General features: G+C 38.6%; 2 protein-coding genes across 4 annotated transcripts in view; both read left to right on the top strand.

Moving 5' to 3' along the window:
• The window catches only part of igsf21a (immunoglobin superfamily, member 21a), a 255742-nt gene extending 246594 nt beyond the window's left edge, over positions 1-9148 (top strand). For all 3 annotated transcript variants that reach the window (XM_081357760.1, XM_081357759.1, XM_081357761.1), the window contains exons 9-10: positions 1956-1994; positions 7809-9148. In XM_081357760.1, coding sequence (XP_081213886.1) covers positions 1956-1994; positions 7809-7885 — 116 coding nt within the window. In that variant the 3' untranslated portion in view covers positions 7886-9148. The remainder of the gene's footprint in view (positions 1-1955; positions 1995-7808) is intronic.
• Positions 9149-11407: 2259 nt separating this feature from the next.
• On the top strand, positions 11408-13737 carry klhdc7a (kelch domain containing 7A; the record flags this gene model as incomplete). Its single annotated transcript, XM_081357479.1, has 1 exon — positions 11408-13737. Exon 1 carries the CDS (start codon positions 11467-11469, stop codon positions 13735-13737), a length of 2271 nt encoding a protein of 756 aa, XP_081213605.1. The 5' UTR covers positions 11408-11466.
• Positions 13738-15573: the final 1836 nt, after the last annotated feature.

Here is a 15573-nt window from a genome sequence, read left to right as displayed (position 1 = left end):
TGTTCGTTTACCATTGAAATGATTTCGAAACTGTTATATTAAGGTACAAATCTTGCATAGTGTGCCTTTAAGGGATATTGTCTTTTGTTAGCACAAATATCAAATTGTCAACATCTTGTTAAAAGAAAAATTGCCTCGTGTGATAGTTTCATTTCCCTGTGTTTTTGTCTAGCCATCCTTTGCTGCTGAAACAGATGCGGTGCCCACTAAGTCTTGGCTTTTGTTTTCATTGATGTTAGAAAGAAATTGTTTGCTGACACTGTGCGTGTGTGCGAGTGTGCGTGCGTGTGCCCGCGCTTTGTGGCCCCTGGACTAATTTCCCCCCTGAGTTTTCGAGGCTGTCAGGGTTTATGAGAGATCTGCCTATAGCGTGAGCGCAGATCTAATCAAATATGTGCTTTGAAAGATAAAGGACAGTCGGTGCTCCTCTGGATAATCCGAATGACACCCAAGGCTGAGGACAGCTGCATATGGTTCATCATCAGCCGTATTGCGCTTGTGATCTATTGAATCAGTTGTTCATAGCAGATTCAACCACATGCGAAAACTATTTTTTCTCACTCCTCAAAATAATGTGCAATCATGTACGACACATGCACAACCTTTGCTAAACTAAAAGGGATAGGGACTCAAAATTTAAAAAAATGTCATTATTCACCCACCCTTGTGTCATTCCAAACTCAAAATTTGCCATACAATTACAACGAATGGTGACTGGAGCTTTTAAACTTCAAAAAGGATGGAAAAGAATAATAAATATATCATAAAAATGTTCTATTAAGTGGTCGGTCCATCCTCAAATTACATACAGTCATACAATAGCTGTATGAGGCTTTGTCCAAAATCGCACGGCTAAAGTTTTGAAAAATTACAGAGACGCAGCGAGGCAAGCTCAAAATACAGTATTTCAACTTGAAGTCATACAAATAGGTCATGAGAGGAAAAAGGCTAAACATGTACTTATTCTCAATCAGTGAGTTTAGACTGGTTTTGTGAACTGAATCAACCGATTTATTAAAAGAACCCTTCAATTATTTAAATGTACTGGTGGATGTCAAGAATTTCAGTGAATCTCTAATTGATCAGTTATGTATGATTGACATATTAAAGTTGCATGAAACTTGTATACTTTTTCGACCATTTAAGCTTCATTCCTAATTCACTGTAATTGCACGGCAATACTTTTTTCTTTTTTGTTTCACGGAAGGAATGTGGCTTTGAAAGAACATGAGGGTAAGTGAATAATGACATCATGTTAAATTTTAGAGGAACATGTGGTGTGCAATTCTTTACATTGAGACGCATCTACAAATCATTGGGCTGAGCACAGGAGGCCATTTGGTGGGAAGTGGTTATTTGGAGAGGACGTCACCTGGGGAATGGTTCACGTGGAAGAGCATTAATGTCTATGTAACACCCAAGTGAGCCCTGCGTCATCCACCTCATTCAAATTACCTTTATGCTTTTGAGTCTGAACACGGGAGGCAGAGAGTGGAGAATGGTGATTAGAGCCTTTGAACTGGGCTACTATTGACCTGTTTCAATAGCCATTCATTAAAGCTCATCAGCTGTATTAAAGAACAAAGATTAGCATTTAGGAGAAAGGAAGCTTGTTAATAGATTTTTGCTGCTATGGTATCAGTCGAGGTGACGGTTGAGGATTCTTGGAAAAGATTTTGGTGGGTTTCACAGAGAACTCAAAGTTCAAAAGGTTCTAGTGTTTGGTGGATTTTACATTGAAGTCAGCCAAGAATATGGGTGAACTTATGAACATTGGCTGCTGATAGCTCTTTGGCGGTATTCTAGTCTTGTTTCTGTGAGATTTGTGGTTTTTATCCTTCATTAGACCACAAACCTATGATGGTTATATTTTGTATTATTTAATAATACACTCTTTCTCTCTCCCTCTCCACCTCTTTATCACCAACTCCCCCTCCTCTTCCTCTGTTCTGCAGAAAACCCAAGTATGATGAAAAACACACAGAATCCAAACAGTAAGTATTTGAACGCCTCTGTGATTATATTCATTGGCTGTGTAAGCCTTTTGCTTCCTCTTGTTTGAGAAGACTCTTTGATTAATTAAAAATGACAGAAGAGCAGCAGTGTTTTCTTCCTGAGTGCTAAACTAAAGTTAAAAAAATATATACAGATTTTTTTAACCAAAAGCAATATCTCCTTGACTGAATTTTCGCCCCAAAAAAAACAAATCATTTTAAACAAAATTGGATAACATTTTCCAATAACTATTTATTTCTGAGATAATGACTAAAGATCATTGTTGAATTAAATAAGCAACACTGTAAGTTCATGTGAAGTGTTATTTTAGTATTTATATACTATTAAGTATTTATTAATATTTTGAATTAACTTTTATTTTATGTTTTCCGTTTTCATTTTAATTTTAGTTTAAGTTTTAGGAATTTTGTTATGTGCTTTTGTCATTTTATTACTTTTTTATATTTCTATTTAGCTTATATTTTTCAGCTTTATTCCACATTTATTTCAATTAACAAGAACTATCTTCATTCTATCAACTATCAATCATTTTAGTTTTAGTTAGCAATAACAACACTGGTCATGTGACAAGTGTAGTATACCAGTACTATTTTTTTATTATTGTATATTTTCAAGGTCAATATACAGCATCCCATTATGTCGTGCTCGACATGATCTTTCATTTCAACAGTGAATGGAATGAAAAGTTATTTCAACCTCAGAGATTGTTTTGACTGATTAAATTATAGGACTGCCAAAAGGTAAACTTGAATTCAATTTGGACTAAACTGCCAAATAATCAAATTTATTTGTAACATAACTAGACACCACTTGTTGTGTTCAACATGGGTCATGTGACGACTGTATTGCATACTATTTTTTTAAAACGTGATTTAACTAGACACCATTGACTGAATTACAGATCATATAGAGGATAGCCTACTTTGTCTAAGTGCTAGATGTTTCATAAACAGCGTTTCTTCCTAGTTCCTACGCATGGTATAATTGCGAAATTGCTAAACTGTGGTTTGATAAATTACCGTTATACAGCAGGTAAAAGTATAGACTTTTATCTATAATAATACTGAGAATAGGAGAATACAAGAGATCCAATAACCAGTTATTTTGTAGATTGAAAGGGTGCTGTTAGAACACTGCTATTCAGATACTATCCAGGGAAAGGGAAATGCTGTAATGATACAGTTTTATTTACTTTTTAATTATTTCCCTGTCTGAGATTTTCTAAAGCTGCATACTGTGTTTTTATTGTCTCTGGTCTCTCTCCGTCCTCTCCTCCTCTCAAGTGGCCATGTGTCTTGCGAAGGCTTGCTGCTTTCATCATTTAGAATCTAGAAGTGAGCCATCACTTACCAATGCACCAGCGCGTCCACAGCAAATATAAATCAGTGATGGATTGCAGTTGTTTTATACATTCAGTGCTGGCTCATTTACAGTTTCTTAGAGACTCATATTTAAAGATGAAGAACTGGCAGGCAGAGGGGTGGAAATGAGGCCTCTGCCCTTTTTTTACCACTTATGTTTTTTCTCGTATTCTTTTTTTCATTCTCTCTTTCGCCTCACCTAAAACCCTTCACCGCACACCTTTCCTCTGCTCCGCCGCTTCTACGGATGTAAATTTCAATATGCAAATGCAGCAGGGCAGGTGTGTGAGAGCAAGGACAGAATCAGGTCAACGTGAGCGCTGGTCTTGAGTCGAGCCTCAGATGCCCCTCGTATGCAAGTCAAATGGCTTGTAGAACAAGGCCTCGGGAGGTCGCCATGTCTGACGTGTGTCTGAATCTCAAACACCCTCTCAACTCACAAAATAACACCCTAAAGACTCTAGTGCTCACAAATGGCCAGAAGTCTGGAATTCTACTGCTGTATCCTTAGTTTAAATAAATAAATAAAATGCTGGGTCTGTTCAGAATGCTAAACTATCATACATACATATTTTAATACTTCGTATTTTCATATTTTAACACACTTCACAGTGTGTTAATTTCTGTATGCATGGAGTTGGCAGATGACCTAATGCATTTGCCAAAATATGCAGTGGCCTAACCTGTACATCTCGAGCACAGAGCACAAAACCGTGGATCTAATGATCTACTAAGAATAATAAGTAATATCTTAATCATTATTCCCATCATTTGTAGAGAAGATATACGTGGGTTCTTTTTAAATGTGACAGGTTGTTTTAATTTCAAAGAGATGATGCATTTATAAGTAAACTGTCCAGCAGACAGATAAGTGATACTTATTTATTGGTTAAAACACTCGATGATAACAAATAATATTTCATATGAATCAGACTTAATAGTTTTTGTTTTACTTACAGCATCCAAAATAAATGCAAAGTTGTATTTTTCAGCATTGCAAGGTTTTTATTTGCATTATCCACTCACAAACCCCCTGTACACGCAGCAGTGATGCTGAGATTCATATTGTTACATCACTGATGGTCATTTGGGCTCATATTTGGTTTTATACATGGTATTATGTTCTGTATTTGTGTATGGAGTACTTTAGAAGTAGAGTGGGTCTTTCGTTTCTTGCAGCGCACAGCGCCGTGTCCAGTGTAGACAGTATCACTGATTATAATGCGTTCTATTTGCTTCTGACGTGCCGCATTGCGCTGCGCTTCATGCATTATAGAGAGGGTGTTATAGCTCAGGATCTGTGAATAATCATCATTTGTGTATAATCCTGTGTCTGTCCTGATTCACTGATCCTGATGGAAATATAAAGAAGCATTAAACTCCAACAATCTTTTGTAGTTTTAACCACGCAAACAACACTTCAGCTCAATTCGAAGTGCCCGTAGAATGCAGTTCCTTTCAGGGGTGCAAAACTAATCTGTTCCCGCCCCGAGTGTAAAGCAAAACACGATTGGTTGTAGTGAGAACATGCTACGATTGGTCATCACAATGTGGCTGTTATCTGATTGGCTTGAGTAGATAGTGGGTGGAGTCCATCTATTTGTGGATTTGTCTGAACATCAAGAAATGTTTCGAAATCCACAATTGCGTGCAGTGATCTACAAATGCACAGAAAGCTATCCACAAATACTCAGGAAGCGATTCACAAATAAATGCCAGGCAGAGTTGTGTTCGTTACATAACAGCATATTTGTGAAAATTTGTTAATTATCTGTAAATTGAATTAATTTGAACCACATTTATTTGTGGTTCATAATATATTTATTTGGAATAAAGGAACGACTCTACCCCCATACTTGTAGGTGACGTAGTTAAAACCAGCCTGATCTCATTAAATGCATCTCTACAGCACGCATTGTGTTTATCGTGCAATTTATACGCTAAAATTAGTTTTTACGTGAATATGACACTCAGTTTTCGGTGCATATGATACGCACTTTATTGCGTTTAATACGCACATACCCCACACCTCTAATCCTACCCAAACGTATAATGCGCACGTTACTCACATCACTAATCCTACCCAAGGGGTTTATAGTGCGTATCATCATATGCACGTAAAAACAAATTTCCACGTATAAATTGCACGATAAACACAATGCGTGCTATAGAGACGCATCTAATGAGAACGGGTTGTTAAAACATTACTTACAGTTAGTAGAATGTCTAAAGAGGACTGTCGAAATAAAGTATTAATCTGTTTACAGTATATACTGTGCTGCGGTATGCTAGTATTCCTTTCTGAACATAACCACTGAGTTTTAACCAGAAAAGAAAAAAAATATTCATATTGTGGATATGAAGTGGTACTCGTGTTATATTAATTGTAGCACTAACACCAATATAAGCCATAAATGTATAAGTAATGTTATATATTTCCACTTGTTTTGTCAATGAAAATGAGAGAGATGGTAATAAAATTACTTTAGCTCTGAGGAAATATTGCTCATAATACTCATAATATGACAACCATCATCATTTTGTGCTTATTGAACATTGTGTAGTATGCATGATGGTGTAGTATGGTCTGGCCTCGCTGATCCACCACCACTCTACAGCTTGTTCAAACCTTTTAGAGTGCATTAGACAATTATACCAAAGTATCTGAGAAAACTAGCTAGCTCATACAGCTTTCAGACAGCCCATTGTATCTCAGCTAGAGAAAGTGAGGAACTCTGCTTTCTCCTTTATAAGCCAGATCCTTTACATTTGGTATAGATCATCCAAAAATGAAAAGTCTGTCATTATTTACTCATCCTCGCCTCCAAAAAAATCACTATAGAAGTTGTCCATTTGACTATGCAGGTCTTGATCAATCAGGGCCGTATTAAGACAGTGTGGTGCCCCTGGGCACTATACCTCAAAGCCTAGCGCACGATGTGATGTCTGTTTTGAGAGTTTAAAAATATGCAAATTGTGCCAGAGTTTATGCTGGATTTAGTGCGTAAATCACTTTGTTTACAAATTAGACACTTTGCAGTTGTTATATGCTAAATATTTTATTTTGGATGTGTCCATTGTGATTATATTGGCTGGGTTTATAGTTGATAAAACTGAAAGGATATCTTTGCTTGGTGCATTTGGAAACAAAGCTTGTCTATTTCTAAATGTAATCGCGTGCAGCATCGCTGATGATGTGTTGAAAAAAACTTGGATTAAACACACTCGCAATAGACACACCCCAAAGCGGAGACGTTACAGTGTTGCCAGCGGCACTGAGCGGAGTTTTGCCGCTGTAGTGGACACGCACCGTAGTTACAATTTTTTTGAGGTGCACGTCGAGCTACGGCGGAGGGGTCGGAGAGGGGCTCGCAGCGACGCAGAGGGGTCTGCGGGGGTACGCCGTCGATTCGACGCAGAAGCATAAAACAGGCTTTACGGTACCATCTGAGATGCTAGTGTTACCATCTCCACAGTTAGCTCCGGCTTCGTCAGACTCAGTGCTGCTAGTGATCGCAATTCCCATGATGTTCTCATAAAAAACTAGTGATGTTCTCACAAAAAAACTTTCGATCCCTGGAACATTTTGAATTGTAGCTAAATGTCTTGCGTCCTTGTCTTTCTTTAACTTCCTTTTTGCAAAACCACTCAATTGACGTCTGTCCATTTTGGATTTAGATTCATTTTCTGTGTAGCCGTTAAAAAAAATGACACATTTGCTCGTACTTGTTGTGGACCAACTCAACTCTGACAGATTGGGGAGGGAAGGGGGGGAGTGATAGTGGTCATGTAATCTTTATTTATAATTTATTATTATTATTATTATTATTATTGTTAAATTAGTGTTCATTAACGAGTTATGTATGGTCTTTCAAGAATTTCAAGTTAATAATATAACAATTTACGAAAAATATTTTTAAAGCTTGTGTCATGTGGTGCCCCCCTAATGGTTGTGAATGGTTGGTGCCCCTGGGCACTGGCCCAAGTGCCCTTATGGATAATCCTGCTCTGTGATCAATCAGTAACATCAAATGTTATGACATCCAATGTTTTGCATATTTAATTTGAGATCTGCATAATGATTTGTATGAATTATTCAATTTAGGATTTTTTTAATCTTTCTTTTGTCCTTTTTGAACTAGATGAGCATAAAGACTTCTCAAAACTCTCTCTTGTGTTACACACAGACAGTCAGACACACACACACACACACACACACACACACACACACACACACAAACATCATAAAGTTTTAAAATGACATGTGTTAGTAAATAATGACAGTTAAATTTTGTTTGTGGGTGAACTAACCCACTAAGACAGGGCTGTGTGTTTGTTTCAAACCTAACAAACCAAGTATTTAGACCAAGGTTAGATGATCGCCTTCCTGCCAAATACTAATTACTTTTATTTATTTATTTTTTCTTTCAGATGGAGCTCATGGTTTGCACAAGTTTGGACTGATATGCCTACCACTTATTCTCACAGTGACTGTTGAATTGACGTGAATGCCCATGATTCAGCCGCACACAAACACGCCTCCTCTCCGGTCAGGCACACAACACACACACTCATGCACACACTTCACACACAGGCACACAAGCCTTCTCCAGACCATGACTAAACCTACCTTGCTTTCATCTGTGGGAGAACCTGAACCCCCCAACAGGGGGCATACCATCCTATATTTGTGAACACAAAAAAAGATCCAGATGGAGATGATGATAATATCACTGATTAAAAAACAAGATGAAATGAAAATAATGAGAAAAAGCACCACCTTACCATCTGCCCCTTTCCACACAAAGTTTTTTGTCCCCTTAAACTTGCCTGTCAATCAACAGAGACCAGTCGTTTGGAAAAGCAAAAAGGCATTTGGGGTTTGAACAAATATCGAGCTGAACAAATATCTCATGCGTGTGGAGAAAAGACATTAAGGAATTGAGGGTTGCTGACAATGCTGTCACTTCAACTCCAACTAGATGTCCTTGAGTTGCCTCCATAGAATTACTGCACACTGACACCAACAGGACTCGAACACACACCCCTTTTTAAGGACCATGTTTTACGCCATTTGTGTTTTTTGGTCACAATATTTTTCCGTTTTGTTTTCTTGAATGGCTCGTGGCTGGAATGTAACAAAAAAGAGACAATACTAAACGTCCTGTGACATTTTATTGCAAAGAAATGGAAGATCCTCTTTTTAAGTGTATTTTGTGTACATCCTTGTAAATAATGAAAAGTATATTACAGAGCAGAAAATAAAAAAATAATAATTAATACGGGTTTGGGAGAAAGATGCAAGGGGATATAGCAGATAATAGCTTTATTGCGTGCATCTGGTCATCCCCAACCGAAATCCAACCCAGGCTTTTAGAAAAACTGTGAAATCAGTGGCCTTTCTATGATCTGATTTCATGCGTTCAGTATCTATGACATCCGTGTGACTGTTTTCAACCGCAGAGGAAAGGCGACAGCTTTTCTCTGGGGTTGTTGGTGCATGTGACGTTCAAAGAGGATTTCCCCTCCTCATCTGTTTGTCGCCTACCTGTCCTTAAGTTTTTTGTCGCATATTCAGTGACCTGCATTGTGTACAGTCCTTCTCTCTAATCTAACAGTTACTGCTAGGATCATGTTAGCCACCATTATGGCCCCTCCATCCCCCAAAGGAAGCTCAAGTGAAGCCAAGTGTAAACGGTTGTTGCATTTGTTTCATATCACCTGTATTAAAAATGGAGATGATCAATTAAAATGACTGGAGTGTGATTGTCCGTTTGTCTTTTTTTGAGTCAATACTATGTGGTGATATAATGAAATAATGATCATCATTATAAGTTATGTGACCAATTTGACGCTGCTTTTATGCATTGTGAAAATCTCAATTACTGTGTTTCTCTGTTATATCAGGTTCAGCTTTAGTGACAGTCTCCCAGAGTCATGTTTGTCTAAGGGCCTTTCAGCAGCTGCATTGTGGAAGACAGGACCTATATATCACAAAAGCACAATGATCCAGCCCAACACTTTTATATTAACCTATATTAACTCTCTCGGATGTTGTTGTGTATAACATGCAATGGTAAATATGCAATGGCCTTTATAAACCACAAACTTTTTCCCAAGCTTCATGAGATGGAAGTCATTAGAGAAAAATATTTCAGCTAAGAATGTGGCTCAGCCCTTGATGGTCTTGTTTAGGTTTGTCCTCTGCCACCCTGACTTACTCTGGATGTCCTCATGCAAAGTAATCTCTTTCCTTTTTTACATTCACATGAATTGCATTTCAAGCTTTTCTAGACACACCATGTATTAAAGGATTAGGTCTAAAGCCTAGGTGGGACAGGTGGTTTTATGGGCTTAATAAAATCAGGAAGATAGGCCCTTTCTATTTTAGGTCTCACTTCCCATGTTTATTGGAAAAATTATTATAACACAACTACTTTTAAAATAATAATAATAATGTTTATATTGATTTTGTCAGGTTTTGTCTGTAAGGCAAACTTAAAAATGATTCACTCATGATTATTTGAAATGAATATTATATATTCAGCTGCTTCTGACAGATTTGATCTTCAGGAATTTCTGGAACTTTTCTTTGATTAAAAAAAAAATTAATAATGAATATGTCAGTTACAGTAATGACAGTTTATCAACTGGATTTTAATATCACTCTTCTTTTTTTTTTTTTTTTTTTTTTTTTTTTTGCCCGAAGACTCATTCTCATGCTGTTAAAAATTGGAAAGAAATACTAGTGATTTACTTTGTTTGGGTTGCCTGAGAAAATTAAATCACCAGGAATCCATTACGGATGTCTTGGCATAGTCTATTATATCTTCGGTAATTCATATGTTTAGGTTGCAATAGTTGTGCTGTAACAAGCCAGGAAGGTATCTCCCTTGAGTAAAAATTAATTTGGCACAGACTATCAACAACAAGGCTAAAGTACATCTGGATTAGCTTGGTCTGACATTAACTTGACACTCACTATGAGTTTCAGTCTATTATTTATTTCACAATTCTTTTCCACAGCATGTTGCCAAATCTATTGCGTCTGCGGATCCAAAACTCTTCACTTGACACATGATAGAAGGGGCAGAGGGGTAGTGGACCTTTGTGACTTTTCTGTCAATTATTCAGGAGTAAGCTTGCTGGTTCATGTTTCCTTAGTGCAGCTACAAGACAGCTATCACATGGCAAAACAAAGTCTGTGTCTCACAAGAACAGCATTCAGTCTAGGAAAGTGTTTATGGCTATTCTGATAATTTTCTCTGATGGCAAGTCAACCATATTACAGTTGTTGGCATTACAGGTTATGATATCTTACGTTTTACATAGTGTTTTTTTTAAGAGCATGCAAATAATGCCTTTGGCGAATGCAAAGCTACCTCACATCATCTCTCAAAGCCTTGCTAATCAGCAACACTGTTGTCATGTGTTCATGGAAAAGAACTTTGATCCTCAGCATTTACTGTACAAACAGCAGCATCCTGGTCATATAGTCTTATGATTGTAATTTGTGTAGTATATCAGCCAACTCCACCTCTTAAGTAAATTACATTGACCATTCTCACTGATTATGTTTGCAATAGCCAGGGTATGGTATCTATTTTCATAGTTATATAGACATATCACCAATTAAAACAAGATATTCTGGTATTAACACAGTCATCACTACATTTGCAATGTAATTTGCATGTCTTATGTTTTGTTTTGGTGGGTTGTACTTCTTTTCTGGACTGGAAAAAATGAAAATGATAACATTTTGAAAGTTTGTATTGCATACTGTCAATAGTTCTTGGAGCAAAGTAGGGGGTTAGATAAACTTCCAAAACCTTAGTCTGATGATGTGTTTTCATAGCGATCACCTGCACCAGGTGGAATGATACTGGTCCCCGCCCTTAGAGAACACAGGATGCAAATGCTCTTGTTGTACATATCAGGTTTTTAGTCACCCTGAGGGAGGAGAGAGAGCTGACAGTGTGCTTCTGCTTGCAGATACTAAACTACAACCTACACTGGCTGGGATACGCTAGGGAAGAGGCTTCAAATAAAATCCAATGTCCAGCGGACCACCATAGATTTCACTACAGAGATGCAAATTGCAGAATTGCTTGGAGTGCACTTTGACATGCAGCTCCTGGGCAAATTGACTCTGTCTGTGGCCACCATGCTATTTGTTTCCTTGATTTTTAGATTCTACAATTCCAGGGCACGAAACAGAAGGCAGGGAAATGAAAGAATTCAACAAAAGGGTGTGCAAGCTACCCAGGGAAGCTACAGCGCCTGCAATACTGGGCAAGAACCACAGAGTGAATCGGCAAAAGTGTCCGACAGGGAAAATCATTTTCAACCATCTCCAGAGAAAACCTTGCAAGAAAGCCTTAAAAATGTTGCATTGGAAAGGGCTCATCCTGAAATCATGCACAACTGTGCAAAGGAGGAACCTGCAGGTACAAGCAACACAACTGAGGCTATAACTGAGGCAAAGAATGTCAAACCGAGGTTAACTTTACAACTTCCTGATCGAACCAAAAAAGGTCCTGAAAGTCCAAGTGGTCGGCGTTCCCCGTGCCTGGTCAAGAAGCTGGAAGCTGGTACAGGTGTTGGCAGGGAGTTGAGGCAGGACCTTGATCACCAGGGTATGTTCTCGAGTTTTCAGTCAAAAGCAGAAATCAAAGTAGAGAATGCTGACCTTATCTTGGATGGGAAAGAGAATTGTAGGACAGGCATCCATGGAAAGATCTATGAGTACTACATAGAGTCCTCTTCTCATTTCATCTCAGATTTAAGCCGCACCCAGTCTGTCAGTCCAGTCTATTGTCAAAATGAAAGCAGCACTTTGTTTAAATCACAATCATTGGACTTCCCCAATTTCAAGTACCGTTCCCGATCACCAAGTCCACAACCTTCTAGATTCATGATGAGAGATCTTGAAATGACTCCACGTTTTACTAACGAGCCTGCCTCAACTTTCAAACCGGAGACTGTGCGGTACCACAGGCAAGTAGTCATCCGCCAAGACAGCTATCTTGCTGCTGCTGTTGACTCAGAGCTTCCAATCCCCTTGCCCACAAAGAGGGCTTTAACACCTCGCAGCTGTTCTCCAGCACAACCCAGTGACATCCCTTCAAGCCTGTTAGACTCTGATATAGCCAACCTGGATGCGCCCGGGGAACCACAAGTCGAAACTGTCGCCGGAGCAAAATTCTTACACTTTCCAGAGAACATGGGGAATGCAGAACTCGAGAGTCTAGCAGGAAAGCTCGATTTAGGCAACTGCTTGGAGACTTTAACACTTGCTAAAAAACATGGTCACATTGCCCTTCAGCAAGCTGCTCTCCGTGTCATGTCTGATAATTACCTCCAGGTCCTCAGAGACCCAGGCCTCTTTGGCAGGCTGAAAGCAGGGGAGCGTGATCACATCCAAACACAACGCATGAGAGGAAGGAAGTGGTTAGTGGTTGCAGATATGGAGTCCCCGGACTGGAGTAAATGTCTGTCACAGTCTACAGATTTAGAGTCTGAATCAGTTAAGACATCCAGCGGTATGTATTACTACGATGATTATAAGGACATATGGCATCTTCATTCCCACATTCCCCAGGAGGTGTTATCTAAAGGTTGTGCCATGTGCACCATGGATAATTATCTGTTTATCGCTGTGGGTTTCCAAGGGCTGGACCGTGAAGCGACCCCTTCAAAGAAAGTGTACTGTTACAATCCAATGACTTCAATTTGGAGTGAAATAAGCCCCATGAATGAGGCAAGGCCTCACTGCAAACTCGTGGCTCTGCAGGGCCATCTTTATGCCATTGGAGGGGAATGCCTGTCAACAGTTGAGCGCTACGACCCCAGGACAAACCGATGGACCTTTGTTGCACCCCTTCCTAATGAGACGTTTGCCGTAGCTCACCGGGCCACAGCTTGCAATGATGAACTGTTTGTTGCAGGGGGCACATTGAGGTACACCCTCTTGCGCTACAATCCCAAAACCAACACATGGCGAGAGAGCATGATTGTGGGTAGTAAGGACAAGACCGCAGAAATTGTGGCTGTGAGAAACTTCTTGTACCGTTTCGACATCAGTCCTCTGGGTATCAGTGTGTATCGTTTCCACGCGGTGGCCCGACTGTGGTACGAATGCTCCTCGATACGTCTCCCCCATTGCACTGCCTTTCAATGTGTGACTATGGACAACATTATCTACTGCGTAAGCCGTCAATTTACCTTGAGGTTTCTTGCAGATGAGGTATCTCCTAGCTTTGTTGCACAAGATTTGAAAGTACTATCTCCAGCTAAAGGCATTTTGTTTCCAATCATCCTTGTGCTGCCCGACAGGACCACTCCACAAACTCATGTTTAAATAAGGTCAGACCTTTCGAGTCGGAAGTTGTCTGGTAAGAGCAAACAATCAGGATCATATTATGCACATGTTAGAGGAATGTACTTTTCCCCAATTAGTGGCAATTGAGATAAAATATCAAGGCTATTACATTGAATTATTGTTCAGCTAGAATTACACAGCACTTACTGATCAATAAATCTGCTGTCGCAGTAAAGGCTATTTGTTTGTTTTGGGCCTGATGTCTAAATCAACCTTTAAATCATGGAAATGTCTTGTGCAAGTGCTTGAAATGTTTCAGTAAATATACCGCTTTTGAAACACTGGCTAATTTTAACCAATCAATACTGTGTGTAGAATAAAGCCGAACTGCAATTGCGGAGATAGCATCATAAACAACATGAATGGCTGCCATTACTACAATTTATGTAAGCTGGATCATTATATGCATAGCTTTTTCTTAATTTTTAATTTTATTTTTATTTATTTTTTTGACGTTGACGTTGTTTTCTCTGCAGATCACACTGGATTAATCTTACATGATACCAGCATATTTTTTAGATAAGATGTAATGTAAATTATTGGTTGTATTATATTTAGTTTTACTGTATTTTTTTCATGACATTTCCACAAATCTTGTAGTCATGAGAATGGGATTTATGGTTCTTTGCAAATCACAGAAACACTTTGGACAGTCCACAGGAAAAGTTTCTCTTTTTTTGTGCGTATACCATTAAACATTACAGGGAGAACTAATGACTTAATGGGTAAGGAAAGAAGAACCTAATGCTTTGCCTCTTCAAACACATTTCTGTATCTTCTGAAGAGCTAGGAATAAAATTCTTTCATCTATAATAAGTCTTGGTTCTTGTGTTAGACTTCAATAAGTAATGAGTTCTGACAAAATGTGCAGCAGGAGGTGCTTGTATGACCAGGATCTTAATTAAATTTAAATGCAATTATGCCGTCAAAAACAAAGTATTCAATACAATCACCGTGACAATCGAGAATGCATATGTGATCAAAGAAGGTGGCATGCAGAGGAGTGTGCTGTGATGCAATTCCCTGTGATGTATGGTTGCTCTCAATGTGTAACTCTAGCACCATCATGTGGGGGAGATTTCAAGGTCTGATGGAATCTCAACAGAACTAATACGCCACAAAAACAGTCAGTGACAAACACAAAAAGACACATAGTTGGAACGTTCCAAAGTCTAGCAGAAGAACACAGTGGGATAAAACCTACACAGCAGGAGAAGTGTGAACACAGATGGTTGGACGTCAAATATAGCATCTGATTCTGTGTAATTAAACACTTTGATTCAACATAATTAAACACTTAATGAGATATGAGTTATGAAAGTCCCCTTAGAATGTCGATAAATGACTCGGCTATCTGAACTAGCGCTGTGGTCCAAATGAACTGTTGATTCTGCGTGCGCATGATAATGGAGCACATCGTGTACTGTGAAAAATAAGAATAATTTGCATGGTTTTTATTAACATGGCAAAGCTGTTTTTTCTCTCACATACACAGTGAATTGTGCTTAGTGTGCATAAAAATAGACCTGCAAATACACACCAACAAGTAGTAAGCAGAGAAAGAACAGTCTGTCAGATGGAAATATCTATGAAGGTCTTAAATATTGATAGACCATTATTATTTCAGTGGGGTTCAAAAGTTTGAGACCATGTAAACTCAGATGTTCTTTCTTCCACAGAAGCACAAGATGCTCTTTAGATCAATCTCAAATCATGCTGGAAAACAGGATCCTCAGGTCTTACACTAACTTTCTGCTGTCATTCAAATATAAAAATGGGACAAACCAAATACTAAGACACTTGGAAATTCATGTT

This window comes from Scardinius erythrophthalmus, assembly GCF_964197995.2.
Source record: "Scardinius erythrophthalmus genome assembly, chromosome: 25".
NCBI classification, from domain to species: domain Eukaryota; kingdom Metazoa; phylum Chordata; class Actinopteri; order Cypriniformes; family Leuciscidae; genus Scardinius; species Scardinius erythrophthalmus.
This window is presented reverse-complemented; position numbering and strand designations above follow the sequence as displayed.